This window comes from Leucopleurus acutus (assembly GCF_964270905.1).
Source record: "Leucopleurus acutus genome assembly, chromosome: X".
Lineage (NCBI taxonomy): Eukaryota > Metazoa > Chordata > Mammalia > Artiodactyla > Delphinidae > Leucopleurus > Leucopleurus acutus.
In genome coordinates this window covers 4596471-4612949 of record NC_139148.1, presented here as the reverse complement: position 1 = coordinate 4612949, position 16479 = coordinate 4596471, and the positions used below count along the sequence as shown (strand labels likewise).

At 48.4% G+C, this 16479-nt stretch overlaps 1 protein-coding gene across 1 annotated transcript in view; it reads left to right on the top strand.

The window, feature by feature from the left end:
• The window catches only part of LOC309978696 (pseudouridine-5'-phosphatase-like), a 68294-nt gene extending 52338 nt beyond the window's left edge, over window positions 1–15956 (top strand). Inside the window, exon 4 of the mRNA XM_082865230.1 lies at window positions 14572–15956. Within this exon, the coding sequence (XP_082721356.1) occupies window positions 14572–14748 (177 nt within the window). The 3' untranslated portion in view covers window positions 14749–15956. The remainder of the gene's footprint in view (window positions 1–14571) is intronic.
• The last annotated feature ends 523 nt before the right edge of the window (window positions 15957–16479 follow it).

Below are 16479 nucleotides of genomic sequence, written 5' to 3'. Positions count from 1 at the left end.
ATTTATTTATTTATTTATTTTGGCTGCCCCGGGTCTTAGTTGCAGCACGTGGGATCTTTAAGGTGTGGCGTGCGGGCTCTCAGTTGCGGCACACAGACTTCTTAGTTGCAGCTTGTGAATTCTTAGTTGTGGCACGCATGCAGGATCTAGTTCCCCCGACCAGGGATCGAACCCGGAACCCCCTGCATTGGGAACACGGAGTTGTACTCACTGGACCACCAGGGAAGTCCCCAGAGTTTTCTTTTGAATTACTTTTTTGTTTTGTTTTGAAGAAAGTCTCGCACATTAAGCCTTTATATACCTAGAGAGTTAAAAAATGGCAAATGTATTTTAACTTGAGTTCTGATTAACTGTACAATGTCTTCATCATATAACACTCAGACCATTTCTTCAATTACAGAAGTCATCACCTGAGTTGACTTTTCAATATGTGAAATGGCAATTAATATATTTTACATAATCTCTTGACAAAGAAACACGTTAATTTAAAAATCATTCTCTGTATCTCTTTTTATTGTGTATTGTCTGTATGGCCAAAGTCTGCAGACAGGTGTAGGCTGTCAGGTGTTGCTGCTGGAAGAGCTACTAAACCTCCCAGAATAATGGGAATCAAGTGGGTGCGTTGCTTCTGGCAGATTGAAAGTTAACAGGACTTCCCTGGTGGCGCAGTGGCTAAGAATCCGCCTGCCAGTGCAGGGGACGCAGGTTTGAGCCCTGGTCCGGGAAGATCCCACATGCCGCGGAGCAGCTAAGCCCGTGCGCCACAACTACTGAGCCTGCGCGCTAGAGCCCGTGAGCCACAACTGCTGAGCCCCTGAGCCACAGCTACTGAAGCCCGCGCGCCTAGAGCCTGTGCTCCACAACAAGAGAAGCCACTGCACTGAAAAGGCCACACGCCACAACTAGAGAAAGCCCGCACGCAGCAACGAAGACCCAAAGCAGCCAAATAAACAAATAAATAAATAAATACATAAAATTAAAAAAAAAAAAGAAAAGAAAGTTAAAACTTGGCAGCCAGGTGAGATGAGCTGCGCTTCTGTCTTTGGGGGATTGCATACTCTTTAGTCAGTGTCTCACTTCTGAACACCCCATTAGGGGCATAGTGGTGCTCGAGTCTCTCCTGGCGGTGTGGAGAGTCACTGGGCCGTAGTCAGCCACCTTCGGGGCCTCAGGGAGACTGCACATCCCTGGCCATTGCTGCCCAGGCCTCATGCCCGTCTTCTCCTGTCACCCAGAACCACTGAGGAAAATACGGAGGCCTCTGGTCACTGGTCTTGGTATTATTTCACGTCTCTTGCAACCTGATGTACCAGGCCCTCCCTTATTTCATTAAAAAAAAAAAAAAAGATCTCAACTATTCCTTTCATAACTCCTCCCATTACACATCTTTTCTTTCATCCAGCCTGCCTTTGCTTGGTATCCCTACTGACTTTCTGTGGACTAGGTTGCTTGCTTTCCCAAATTCCATTGTCGAGGGGGGAAAAAACGTTTTCTGTACCCTCTTAGGTTTGGTGGTTGGGGGCCTGTAAATTAAACGGACAGAAGACATTAACAAGAGAAAATACAGATTTCTATTTGTGTAAGCATGAGGCAGTTCCCAGAAAAATATGATTCAAGGAGGCAGTGAGCACCTGGGGCTTATATACCATCTTAATAGGGGTTGGGGAGAGACAGAGGGGCGCTTCTGGTAGAAGAGACGACTTTTAGGAAACATGAATGGGCTCTTAGGAGAACAGATGTGAGACGTGGTAGTTGTATGACGATGTCTGTTTACACAGTTTCTTATCCAGGCTCTGACCTGTGCAGACTTCTCTTCAGCCATAAAAGTCAACCTTCCCGGGTTGTAAAGCTCCTGGGGAGGGGATTTATGGCAGTTGCATTCTTTAGGGAGGCTTTGCTTTTAGGAAGATAAGGAGAATTTAGAAAAAGCCTTGCCCTGCAGCTGTTGATTCTCCCATGTCTTCAGCTCAGAATAATCCTTGGGCTCCCGTGGCATGTTCTGGGCCCCCTTCACCACTGAGCGGTCCCTGTTTTTTCCCCAACTCCCCATCGTCACTTTCTTGCTTCTTCCTGTGAATATTCAGCCTCTGGTTGGCCAGCGGTAAGGCCTCTGCTTGCCGAGCTGCCCGGCCTCTGCATTTCTGAATGACCTCAAGTCCTGCCTTCACCCCAAGGATTTTCATCTCCCACGGGGCCTCAGGGAGTCCTGCTTTCCAGGAGCCCTTGGTCTGGCTCACACCTGAGCCAGCTGGTCCCATGCCAGCCCCAGGGACCCCCCCGCCCCCCACCCCAGACCGCACCAGGAGCTGTGAGCCCTGTGTTGCACCACATGTTTTCTCTGTTCTTTGTGTGTTTGTACGTGTGGTTGTGCAGTCTTCACATATCGGCAGTCCGAAAGAATGATGGTTCTCATTAGGCCCTCGTAATAGCATGTACATATAACCCATCTATTTTAAGCCACCATCACAGAATGAAAATTTGACAGGGCTCCAGACACTGAGAAGGATGAGTTGTATCTTGGATTTGTGAAAAATTAAATAGTGCCCACAGGTAACCTTCATAGACACACAGAGTTCTGCTAGGGTCGGGGAGCAGTGACTCAACTGCCAGGGCTAAGAAGAACGTCTTCCTGCGTTCCCAGCTTTGCCTTTGTAAAGCTGTAAACCGCGTGTGTGCTCGTGTCGTTAGCTCTGATTCTGTGTCGCTCTGCCTGGCTCCTGACAGCGCCCCTTTGCCCGGCCGCTTCCTCCCTCGCTGGTGACCCCAGGGCTCCGTCGTAGCTTCCCCTTCTGTGTTACTAGTCTGTCATCAGTGGGGAAGGGGGGTTGCTGTATTGGGGTAAAAAAAAGTCTGTCTGCAAAGGCTTCTTAGGCAGTGACAATGAACAAGATACCTCAGAAACACTGGATTACTCGTATGCTAGCTTAAACAAATACTGAGTTAATAGTCCCCAGTAATTTCCACGGACGGCATCTGACAGATTCAAGGGTGATCTTCCGTTTTTTTAGAGGGCGTCCCCAGTGGCTACATCCCCGGCACTTTGTTTGTTTAAACTAGGGTGACTGAGTCCTCGCCATCGGCCAGATCCTGTGCAGTGCTAGCTCTGAATCTCCGTGTTCCAGGGACCCACCTAATCCCAGGCCAGTGGGGATGACTGGTTCCCCCTTGTTTAAGTCCAGACTTGGCAACAGCTTGTCCTAAATGCTGGCAAGAGGATCCAAATCTCTTTGAGGGATGCTGGGGATCTTGGACCAGTTCTTCAAAGCTTTCCTAATTCTAAGAGTCTTGGGCGTAAACTGGATGAAGATGGAATCCCTCCCTGTTTTCTAAAACACAGCAGCATCGGTCCCCAGGTGAATGCAGAAGGAACTGGGATGTGAATTCTGCACAAGTAAAGAAGACTGGCCACTGGGTTGGGAGTTTCTTGCCAGGGTCCTTTCTGTGGACCATCAGCAAATTAGAGCATGGTTTGTTTTATTAGCTGAAGGCCTCTTAGCACAATCAGAGGGTGTGCTAGTTGTATACTGTATTATTCTCTCCACAGTTAGCCAGGTGAATTTTGTGAATTTTAAATGTGAATTTTGGTGCTTAACATTGGACCAGTTGCCCATGTTCCTTTCCACCTCTGCCCTAACAAATGACCACAAGCTTGGGGACTTAGAACAACGCAGATTTTTATGTCACTGTTCCATAGGTTGGAATTCCGGGCCTGGCATAGCTGGGTCCTCCGCTCCAAGTCTCACAGGCGTGAAACCAAGATGTTGGCTGGCTGGGCTCCTCCCAGGAGGCGCTAGGGAAGGACCATGCCCAGGCTCATCAGGTGGCTGGTGGAACCCAGCTCCTTATAGGTAGGACTGGAGTCCCCGTCTCCTAGCTGGGTGTCCTGGGCTCCGCCCTCAACCCCTCGAGGTTTTGCTCTGGTCCTGACAGTGGGTCTTACATCACAGAGCCAGCACTGGTGCATCTGACTCTGCTCATGCTTGACATCACTCCTTCTGCAGCATCTCTCCCCCTCCAGCCAGAGAAGGCACTCTGCTTTTAGGGGCACACCTGGCTAGAGGAGCCCCCAACCTTTCGGCCAGGACACCCTCCCTGTCTCCAGCTCCATAGCCTGAAGCCCTTCTGCAAAGTCCCCTTTACCGTGTAAGGGACCCCATTCATAGGTTCTGGGGCTTCAGGGGTGGGCATCTTTGGGGACCAGTCTGCCCACCGCAGTGCCTACTCTCAGTTCCAGTTTTCCCACTTATAAGACGGAGATAAGAATATTAGAAATGTTAGAAATGACATTTGCTGCAGGAATAAAGCTTCTCCCAGGCCCTCTGCTGCTGACTTTCTCCCTCTACGTTGTTCTTTGCTGCTTCTACATCATATTCCGTAGGGGTTCACATTCCTGATTCTTCCAGAGTCTCCGCACAGCACCTGGCTGCTGACCCACTGCCCCCTGTCTGCAGGTCCTGAGGTGCTCTTGGTCACCAGGAGGCTGGCGGCCACACTCGCAGGCAGGCCTGGCTCCAGCCTGGACCAGGACTCACCCAGTTGGGATGACGTATCAGTGCCTGTGAGTCGGAGCTCTTCACTGCCCCTGTTCTATTAGACACTAAAATTGAGTCAGAGGCTGAAATGATTGAAGTCTATAAGAAGGTAAATGCATGGGATATGAAACATTCTCACCCCACTAATATATTCTCAAGGTATAGAAAGAAAGCTAATACAATGCTATATTTATTGGTCCTTTACTTGACTGTTCTGCCTGCAAACACTGCTGTTGTTGCTATAGTCTGTTTTGAAGGTAAATAGTACTTGCGCTGTTTCTTTTACCAGCAGCTAAAAGCGCCTACGACACATGGTCCCTGGGGCACGTGTTGGGGTCCCTGGAGGACCACAAAGCGCCCCGGTCCTGGGTAGTTTTTGCGGCTCTCACCCCACCGTGCTGAGTGTCCACTGGCCAGTGTCCAAGAAGCAGAAAACCAGGGTGTGGTCTGTGGCCACACAGGGATCCGCACGATGCAGAGGGCTCGGGTCAGCTTGGACCCTTGACTGGTAGATGCCCCAGCCCCGCATTGGTAAACCCCAAGAAGAGACTTGCAAACTCAGGGCTTGCTGTTTATACTTCTTGAGAACGTTTCTTGGCCCACGTGGACCCAGGATGCCTTCCTGACTGCTCTGCGCCCACCTTCAGGGACCTCATGCGTCTCCACAGTGTCCCCTGCCCCTCCGGGGTGACCTGACCACGCGACCTCTTGCGCAGCCTTTGCCCAGAGCTCCTTACGTCTTCACGCACTTCCGTTCCTAGTGAAATAAAAGCGTAACCCAAGTGCCAGAGCTGGTTGACGTTTAAAGTGAGCATTTGCATCATCTGATTTTATTCATTATAAGCGTTTTAAGTTAAAGTTATTATGTACAGGGAGGATTCAGACCATTCCAAGAAAACAAGGCCAAGGACTTTATTTGCACTAATGTGAATTTTGCCATGGTCAGGTGTATCTTCTTGAAGCTTTTCCCAGATGTATTCCTCAGAGCACTAATTATGGGGGACGTTCATTGGTTTTCTCTGAAAGCACATTTCCACATTTGCGAAACTTCTCCATCAAACTTGAAACAATGGGTTTATCCAGGGCAGTCCTTCCGGAAACTTTTTTTATGCTGATTTTTGTATGTCACGAATCTCCAGTCCCTCATTCAATGTGAAGAATCTCCTTTTTGCAGTAGATCTCTCTGGACTGCTGCATCAAAGAACATTCTGGAAACCTCGTACCTAATGACGTCCTAGTAGACAGTTTATCTTTATTTTATTTATTTTATTTTCATTGCAGTGTAGTTGCTTTACAATGTTGTGTTGGTTTCTGCTGTACGGCAAAGTGACTCAGCTATACGTATACGTATATCCCCTCTTTTTGGGATGTCCTTCCCATTTAGGTCACCACAGAGCACTGAGTAGAGTTCCCTGTGCTCTACAGTAGGTTCTCATTAGTTGTCTATTTTATGCATAGTATCAGTGGTGTGTATATGTCAATCCCAATCTCCCAATTCCTCCCCACCCCTCTCCCCCTTGGTATCCAATACATTTGTTCCCTACAGTCTGTGTCTCTATTTCTGCTTTGCAAATAAGATCATCTGTACCATTTTTCCAGATTCCATATATATGCATTAATATACGATATTTGTTTTTCTCTTTCTGACTTACTTCACTGTGTATGACAGTCTCTAGGTCCATCCACAACTCTGCAAATGACCCAATCTCGTTCTTTTTTTATGGCCGAGTAATATTCATTGTATATATGTACCACATCTTTTTTATGCATTCCTCTGTTGATGGATGTTTAGAAATGAACATTAATACGACTATTGAGAGATGAAGAAAAAGATCAGAAGCCTCCCCTGGAATTAAGCACATCTTCACTTCCAGAAGTGCTGAATTAGCTACAGTTGTGTGTAAAAGGAAGCTTTCATCTGGTTGGTGGGCACTCAGTGGGTTCTCAGGATTCAGACGAGTAAGCAGAGTAAGTACCAGAGAGTATATCCTGGAGGGCCTTGCCTTCATAGGCCTGTCATCATCTGTAAACAGGTGGCTGGGCCACAAGTAACAGCTGTTCGCATGCAGAGGACTGAAGAGAGGCCTCCTGCATCGGCAGCAGTGACATGTCAACTCCCAGAACAGCGGCCTGTCCGTCCCCTCGCTTGGGAACGAAGAGTTTAACCCCCTCCAGGTCCAGTAATTACATAGGCTTTCCCTGCGTGTGTATCGCTTCCCAAAGTAACTGTCAGCCTCTCCTGTACGCGACGTTTGCAGGCGGAGTGGAAAAATCACTTAGGCAGGTCTTCAGAGGCGCCTTCTGTCCTGTGGTAATTCTGTTTATGGCTTAAGCCTCTTCAGCAGCGATGCCCGAAGGCAGGCAACACGTGCTGTGCTTCTTCTCTCCTAGGCATTTGTGGAATTAGGTCATCCAGGAAACATTTATTTCCTTTCCCCAAACTGCAAGCAGTTGTGATCTAAGAAACCTCCGAGTGGTTCTTCCTCCGAGAGAGTGCTCCCTGGAGATTACACACAGCTCACTGTTAGACGTATTGTAGTAGTGTGCTTGGGCGGCCAGAGCGCACTATCACAGGCTGGGGGGTTGAAACAGCAGCACGCGTATCCTCGCGGTTCTGGGGGCCAGACGTCCAACAGGAGGGTTCTGGCAGGTTCTGCCTCAGGTGAGCGCAAGGGGAGGGCCAGACAGAGCAGCTTCCCCTTCCTCTTGGAAGGACCCTAACCCTCTCTGATGAGGGCGCCCTTGGGACTCATTTCACCTGAAAACTATTCTAGGGACCCTGTATCCAAATACCTCGGGTGTTAGGGTTTAACGTTTGAATCTTGCGGAAAACAATGCGGCCCGTAGTATGTATTTCGACATGGTAGCCATGCAGGGGGATAATCTTCAAGGCTGGTGTCATAGTTTAGCTCTCAACACGTGAAACTAATAGGGACCTTGAGTCAAACCTGTGTTTCACGAGTATCGTGCAGAAGGCCGAGGAAAACACTGATTTTGCCCATTTACTTGAATATGTAGAAGAGGTAGGAAGATGAAAGAAAGTATTCTGGTGACCATTTAGAAACAAATAACGCTTGTTTTATGAATCTTTAAAATACTCAGAGCCTTTGAGAGCCTTGCTGGGCTTTTCAGTGGTTCCTGACAAAGTGGTGAACACAGAATCTGTATTATTAAAAGAGAAAATGAGAAAAAGGTTTTTGAGCTATCTTGAAGTCCTTTGCTCAGCACTTAATTTACACGCACATACTTTAAGATGGACAACGAGAGGGCCTCACGATGTAGCTTTCATGAATAAAATGACAGAGAATTCCTTAGGAAGCTTCCCGCCCATGCCCGCCAAGTTTTTCAAAGGCTTTCCTCAAAAGGAAAAGGAATCCATTTAGTGGTGTGATTCATTCATGTATCTAGCCTGTAACTCTAGAGGATTTTTTAATGCATGTTTATCTCAGTACGGGCTTTATTCTTTTATTTTCAGACTAAAATTAATTCAGTAAGACAGCAGCTCTGCAGTGTGCAGGGGATACTGACCTCAGCATCAGACACTTATGTAGAAGACCACAGCACAGTTCAAATCTGCTTTACCTATAGATAGGTGGATGAGTGGGTGGGTGTGTAGGTAGGTAGGTAGATAGGGATGGATGGATGGGTGGATGCTTGGAGGGATGGATGGTGGGTGGATGGATGGATGGATGGTGGATAGATGGATGAATGGGTGGATGGGTGGATGGATGGATAGATAAAAATATGAAGAATATGAACAAAAGTAGTAATTAACAGCAAAACACATGCAAACTTCAGTCATTTTTACAACAGTACTTAAGTAAACATGTAATGAAGTGTATACATATTTGATATCACAATATTGTGGTACTTGTTTATGGGTAATTCACTGACAAAGAACAAGGAGACCAGTAAAACTTAAACCTTAGATATGAGCACTGTTAATAAAAAGTTAATCAAAAAACTTTTAAGACCTCCTCGAAGTTTTCATGCCTCATAGTGTGAAAATTGAACTTGATACTATAAAATTAATGTATAGAATCAAATCTACTGCCAAAAGTGATATAATGGAAGTTTCAACTTAAAAGTAGTGGTTTAGTTGAAAACTGTTTTAGTGCTTAGATTTGGATTATCCAAGGCTTTATATATAACGAAAAATCATGGATGCTGCTTTAGGGGTACTTAAATTTGCATACACGTAATGCCAGGCCCTGAGAGGCTTCAGAGTGAACCAGAGTGACTTCATGTCAAAGTTTGTGTGTTACTGAGCAAAAGGAAAAGCTTCCTTCCCTAGAGACGATGTAATCACATGGAACAAGTTCACTAGTTCCAGAAAAGTGTACCACTTAAAATGTACACTTGTACTTGTTTGAAATGTAAAATTAGTTATCAAGTGTCATCTCAGGTGGGTCTGGACCTGAAGGGAATAGGTGCATGGGATTGAAGATGAGTCCCTGTTGGCCTGAGCTGATGAGGAAAAGCACGGTGAGGGCCATAACTCCGAACGTGTGGGAACCCAGTGTATAAACCATCCCTTGGAAGTAAGGGGAGGGGGCCCCAGGCCATCTGATGACACACCTAGCAGACGGGTCCAACATTGCTTCTGGGGCTGCAGCTCACCTGCCCCACTGCTGCTTCACCTGGTTCCCCTTCTGCCCCCCACTGTCGCTGAAGCTCCATCCCTCCTGGGCCATCTGCTCATCTCAGAGAAATGCGAGGCTGTCTCGGGCCCCTCCTTGTCTCCCCTTTTCCCTCCTCCTGGTTGCAACTCCACACCCAGCCCCACCCCGTGCGCTCCCACCCAGCCCCCCTCTGCTCACACCCAGCCCCCCTCCTCTCACACCCCGTCCCCCTCCTCTCACACCCAGCCCCACTCCGCTCACCCACGACATAGGCAGGCCCCTCATCTCTCTGCCAGACCCTCCCACAGTGGACTCAAACCCAGGCTGTCACAAAGCAAGCTCTCTTTCCCTCCACCAAAATGGCAGTCCCAGTGCCCTCTGCATCAGAAAGGTCGGACTCTCCTTTGCGTCAACGTCCAGGGCATTGTCCATCAAACTCCCTGTTGCCTTTGAAGGATCTCCCTAATCCCATCCACCTCCCTGCGTTCTCTCCGCCACCGTCAGACAAAGGTTCAGTTCTGTGCAATTCCATAGTTACCACATGAGCCATCTTAGTTCCCTGATGCTCCTGTTGAAAGTCCCTCCTAGCTACCCCGCCCCCAGCCCGTGGTTCAGACGAGCAGCGTGGGCGACGGTCGCGGACGTGGGCCGCCTTACAGGGCGCTCCTGAGTCTGAGCACCTTCAGAGAAGTGGGTTCGGCACCTCCGTGAGCTATAAGCCCCTGAAATACTTCCCTTCACCTACCTGGTGGTTGGAAATGTCATTCTTTCTAAATTAAACCCCTCAAGCTACAGTTTAATTAAGCTCATCTGCTCTCCTGGAGATGGAATTCAGATATATTTTAGCTTTCAGCTTGGTAAAGTGAAAAAGAACATGGGATTCTGGAGACCCGGGCACAGTTCCCAAATTCTGTCACCTGCCTGCTGGTGTGACCTTCAGCTCACCTCTGAGCTTCCCAGGCTCAGATCCCTCAGCCATGACAGTGACAGGAGAGGGCTGGGCTGGCCGCTGCCCTCGAGGGTGACACTCTGCGGCCCCTGTGTTGCTTTGCATCCCGGCCAGGGCGCTTCCGCCACCTCCGCGAATTCAGCAGGCGGTCTTCATGTACCCACTCCCGGCCTGGCACCGTGAGAGGGCGCCTTCCCCGCAGCCCTGCCTGCTTACAGCCAAGCACAAGCTGTGAGAAGAGGACTCCTGACCGGCAGCTTCCTTGAAGTACTGGAAGTGTGTCCTGGGGTACCTGCTATGTGTGCTGTGCTCCAGAACTCACTGCACTGGTGAAACCCTTGCATCCACACCCGTCCACAGAATCTTGGGCCGAGGGCCGAGGTGCAGGTGGGCGAGGGAGGGCAGGCGTTCTACTCCTCTGGCCTCTGCACCTGCTGCAGCCCCTGCAGAGCCTTTCTTACAGGGACATTTCTTCGGCAGACACCAAAGTACACATCTCCAGTCACACTTTACAAGTAGGTGTGAGCGAGTTAAGGTTAGGTGCAACCAGTCAGTTCTGGGTGGGAAGGGCTGGTCTGGTCACTGAGGGAACAGTGAAGTGTTGAAAAGGAAGAAGAGAGACAAAGGCCAGCGTCTGTTAGCCACATGTGGCCTTTAGAAACTGCCCGGACATATTTTGGTACTTGCCGGGAAAACATACTTCCTCCTTTTTGTTTGTGTAAGGTGTGAGCTGTATTGCTTTAGCTTATGTCTTTCAGTGGTTTTATGACTGTTAAGTCCTGTTATGAACAGGCATAGTCTTTGCAGGTAACTTTCAAAGGTTTATTCTTTGGTTTCAGGAGAGAGACAAGCCGTGCGGTGACTATTCATACAGTGCCCACGATTCTAGGCTCTGGGTAACTTTCCCTACCAGTGGTCCTTAGAAGACCATTAGGTCTTAGGAATCAGGGCACAGCATAAGGAGCACATAAAAACCTTTTGAGGCATTTTCACAGGTGCTCCAAAATCTAGTTGTTCTGCTTTGTATTTCTGCTCCTTGTAAGAAGGAGGGGAAGCCCTACGATACCCGGTGCTGTCCGTGCGCTGCCAGGGCTGGGGTCGGCCACCTGGACCCATCGCTGGTGCTGTCCTCCGCAGGATCCGCGTCGTGTGTGTGGTTCCTGCCCTGCATTTGGCTGCTCTGTTCAGCTTGTGTGAGGAGGGCAGGGCCGGGGCAGAGGGACCGAGGGGTCCAGTTTCCTGTATCATACACCCTCCAATGCACTGGCCGATTCCAATACCAAACGCAGGCGTGTGCGCCCGATGACGCACACTGAGGCCCAACAGCACTCAGACTCTGGAGTCTGGAGCAGAGAAAGGTTTACCGCAGTGCCTGGCAAGCAGACGGTGGCTCATGCCCCCCAAAACTTCAGACTCCCCCAAGGGTTTCAGCAAAGCATTTTGAGAGGCAAGTTGAAGAAGCAGCGTGGATAGTCGCTGCAGACTTCTTGGTGCCAGAATCCTTTGTTCTTGCAACTGTCCACATAGGTCCGGTCGCGGTGTTCATGTAAACCTCCAATAAGACAAATGGTATTCTTTGTTCTGCAACTTTTTATCTCTACCTGAATGGGAAGGTGTTACACCTTTAAAGGTCAGAGCCTTGAGAATGGGCTCTCCTGTGTATTTCAGGCTACAGGCAACATTCTTAACTGGAAGCTAAAGCAATAGCGTACAAAGGCTAAAGTTAAAGAAGCAGATCCAATATGGAGTCGTATTTGTTCTTCCCTATTACAGTCTGCTTTTAAAAACGTCAACTTCTCTTTTAACTTCTCCGCACTTCTCGGATTCTTGTTGACCCACGGGAAGGGTCCAACTGGCGCTCGTGGAAGGCGTTTGTTGGCCGCAGGAGAGGAGGCAAAGGAAAGGAACTTTAGGAGCTCCTGACACAATGTATACAATCAGGGTTTCTGCTATTCTTCCGACCGTATTTACAACAGACTACAATTGCTTTTGACCTTTCAGAACAGTCGGCATCAAGAGGCTGTGTGCAAACTCCCCGTCCTGTCTGCCGGGCTTTGCCCTGAGTCCTTTCGAGCGCCCAGCCTTACTTATCTGCCTGGACACACTTCCAACGGCCCTCCTGCTGCACAAGCCTCACACATCCCTCCTCCCTGTCGTCCTTCAGGCTGGCCTCCCTGATGCCTTCCACCCTTCACTCTGCCGCATGCGTCCTAAACATCGCGTTTCACATCTCCGTGCTGCGTTGGGGTGATTCATTCCAGAATTAGGTGGGGACAAAGGGTAAATTGGAAACAGAAACCAATAAACGGTGCACGCCTGCAGAGAGAGTGAAACCTTCAGAAACAGGGTATGTCAGTTACGCCGCCTGTATTAGCCATAAGTACCTACGGAGCTTTTCCCGATCATGCCACCATTCCTCCTTTTATTTCCTGGAGCTTAAACGGCATGTGGACAGAGCATGTGGACATTCATCTGTATTTCCTGGAGCTTAAAGGGCATGTGGGTGAGCTGTCAGGTGTGAATGGGCTGACCACTGTTCTCAGATGAGGACAGGTGTCTTGGGCCCCTGTTCTGCTCAGTGCCACGGTTTCTGAGCCACCACCTTTTCCTCACACCTGCCCACATGCTCCTTGGAAGGAGCCTCCCACAAATACAGAAAGCTGTTTTCACGACTGGAGCCAAGCACCGTTACGCCAAGGAATCAACAAAATCTCTTCCTCCGCCCCGCTGAAAGCTCACAGGCGGCCTGCACAAAGCCTAAAAGTCTCACGTATTCAAAGAACAACATGTCAGCAGGCGGCATTTGAGTGCCTGTCCATGGTCCCGGGTAAAACAACAGGGACGCTTAGAATACGGTCAGGCCACAACTTTGAAAAGTCAGGGACGGAAACGTCACCAGCAGGAACTCTCTGAATGAGATAACAGAAACGGCACCTCGGCGGCCTAAGCGGAGTCACTCCCCCCTGAGAGGGAAACCGTCTTCTCTCGGTAGAGGCAGAGAGCTTGAAACAAGACAGGGGGCCACAGGAAGCCTGACAGGAAGGCAGTGGGACTGGGTGTTCCGTGTGCCCAGGACCGTCCAGTTCAGTGCTGTGTCCCGGGCATCGGCCCGCTCTCTGCGGTGCCTAGTGCTGGCTTGTTGTCGTGACGAGTAGTAATTCGCTCGGTCCTCACCTCTGCCCTGGGGGGAGTCAGCTCATCAACGGCTCAGCCTCCAGGAGAAAGGGAAGGAGGGAGGGAAAGAAAAGAAGTCAGTGAACCTGTTCCAGAGCAGACCAGCAGTAAGAGTGTGAGAGCATGTGTATGTGTCTGTGTGTGTTGTGCGTTTTCCACTGACTTAAAGACATCAGAGGATGCAGACCTTCTAGTGTCAGGCTGCACCTGGCAGCTGGTGCCCAGGAGCCATTTCCAGGTCACCAGCACATGTGGCTGGGACCGCAGCGACCTATGAGGTGGGGTTGGGGGCAGTCGTTGTGATCAGTGGCAGGGGGGGCGGGGACTGGGAGGACGTGAGGGGGAGACTGTCAGAGTCCAACCTGGGCCACCCCTGGGCGTCCTCGGGCACTTGTGGAGAAGAAGGGGCACAGGAGAGCATCTCAGAGATTCCGGGAGGAGCCCTCTTTATACATGTCCGGCCCCTACAGAATCTTAATGGAAAAGACTAAAGCTGCTTTCATATTCAGTGTGGGATTCCAGGAGCCAAGGGAAACTTTCTCAGTGGGTGCTCTCCTCGGAGGGAAGGGGATACAAAGGTGACACACCCGTTCACCGCTGGGTAGACTTCTGCCTCGCATTTGGAGCGAGTCCTGATGTGAAACTCGCAGTAGCGATGGTCACAGGATGGCACGTTGAGGAGCTTCCTGACGCGAACGGGGGCACAGACTCTCCCGTTTAGTGGTGGTGTCTGAATAAGCTGAAACAGGTACCGCACCTGGTACTCAATCTTTGTGTTCGGGAGATTTTTGGTGCGTGACGGGTACCCCCAGGGGCTGAGTTTTTCACTAAAACATCCTAACGGTTTAATTTCCAAACTGCAGTACTTGAAACGTTGCCAGCTCTGAAGTCACTTTACACCTAAAAAGCGTATTTTTTCTTACTTTTCACAACTTCCTCTCATGCTCAGCATGGTCAATTATCAATTGAACAGATTCTTATGATTCAATTAAAATAAATTTGTAAACCGAGAATCCAGTCTTTCCACTCAGCTGTGCCACATTTCGGTAGCACTTTGGGGCCAAGGTGGACTTCTTCCCCGTAAAGTGACGCGGTGGGACGCACTCGGGCTGCAGAAGGGCCAGCGCCCTCTTCTCCCCACAAACCATTAACCGGACAGCCTCCACTCCGTTTCTGTGTCACGCAGAACACCGAGCTGACTCAGCTGACGGTGGTGCGGGCAATGAAAGCCCAGTCTAGACGTGTGGTTACAGAGAAGGCCGTCTCAACCCTCTCTTTCTTCCTCACCCCACAGTGCCTGGTCTTTGAAGATGCTCCCAATGGGGTGGAGGCCGCCCTCGCAGCTGGGATGCAGGTGGTCATGGTTCCCGACGGAAACTTAAACCGAGACCTGACCACAAAGGCCACCCTCGTGCTGGATTCCCTGCAGGACTTCCAGCCCGAGCTGTTCGGTCTGCCGCCCTATGAGTGAGAGGCTCCTGCGCCCACACGTGTGGCCCACGCTGCCCAGGAGAAGGGCAGAGGAAAGCCCAGCTCCCAGACCTCCACGTGAACAGTCCTTCAGCCTGTGAAGCCTTCTCATCCCACGAGGGTCTGGCCCACACTCTCTAAAGGGTCAATGAACTGTAACGTGACAGAAAGCAAAAGAGAGACAGCCCAGAACACAGATGGAAATTGTCGCTTGAATAGTCATGTTTCGTATTTGAATAATTTGGGTTCATTTCTTTTTCTTCTTCGTTGTTCTCAACCCTGGCTGGAAAATGTAAAATATGTATACATATAAGTATATGCTTTTATGTGTATATGTGTATGTACATATTTATTTTAGTTATATACATTGTGTACTGTGTCATCTCCTCAGTGTTTCATCTTAACATGCGCTAGCAACTAATAAAAGTGAGGTGGTAATGGTAATTCTGTTTGGTTTGTAATCTGAGTGGGAAATCCGCATGAAGGATGAGGTTTTCATAAATCATTCTCTTTATCAGCAAATGTTGACATTCCTTATGTGCCCTTAAATCTCTGTGGACCTCTACTGAGAGACTGACTGTGAACGGTATCTTCCGTTGTTTCCTTTCAGTGTGAATATAATGGTAGCCTACATCTTATATCGAGGTGCATATCCACGTTTCAGAATGTTTTCTGCCTCAGAGAAATCATTTCCTTTAAGACCATTTATTTTTTTAATACATTCTTTGATGCAGATAGAATTGGATTTCAGAGTGCATCCTTGGTACCACCGAGAGCCGTAGCCCATTTTTGGAACAATTTATTGGACATTACACTTTGGTGATTAACTGCTTTTAGTAGATTTACTCAGCCTTTTGTGATGGGAATATAGTGAGAGGCATTGAAAATGGGAACAATACAATCACAGGGTGTTTCCACTGGTGGACACCCCACCTCTGTCCCACCCTGGTCTCTGTTATTGATTGTCCTTGAGCTAATTTTCAATTCTGTGAGTCTTAGAAAGGTGATAGTGATGTATGTGATTGTCAGGGGGAATGATTATCTGTGCATTGTTGTCTCTGGCTGTTGACCAATTTTACATCATTTCAGCAAATTCATTTCAACATTCTTGAGTGCTGTATACGTGCCTGTTCTTTGAATTCTCCTTGGAATCAGTTGTAACATCTTACTGTTCCCTCACCAGTGTGTTTAATTGAATAAAAGTTTTGACACTTACTTGTTCATGTTTTATTTGTATGGGAGTATGATTTTACCTTTTTTTTAAAACAATTATTGTCTAACAAATGTAAAACATAAATGCAAAACATACATGATTGACTTTCTTTTCTCTTAACCCAAACAGTGCTCACGTGGTAAAGTGGCATGTACATATTTAAAGAAAATTTTATTGAAATGTAGTTGATTTACAGTGTTGCATTGGTTTCAGATGTACAGCAAAGTGATTTGATTATATATATATATATTCCTTTTCAGATTCTTTTCCATTATAGGTCATTACAGATGATTGAGTATAGTTCCCTGTGCTGTACAGTAGGTCCTTGTTGGTTATCTATTTTATATATAGTAGGCATTTACATATTTTAGGTGAACCATGCTGTCTTTGCGTACAGCTAAGAAAGGCTCTCAGTGAAATGGTCACGTACGTGATTTGGTATCTCATTCTTCCAAAATATTTGTGTTGCTGTTTTCTAATCATTAAGCCATGTTGCATGAATAAGACAAACGGGTTTAA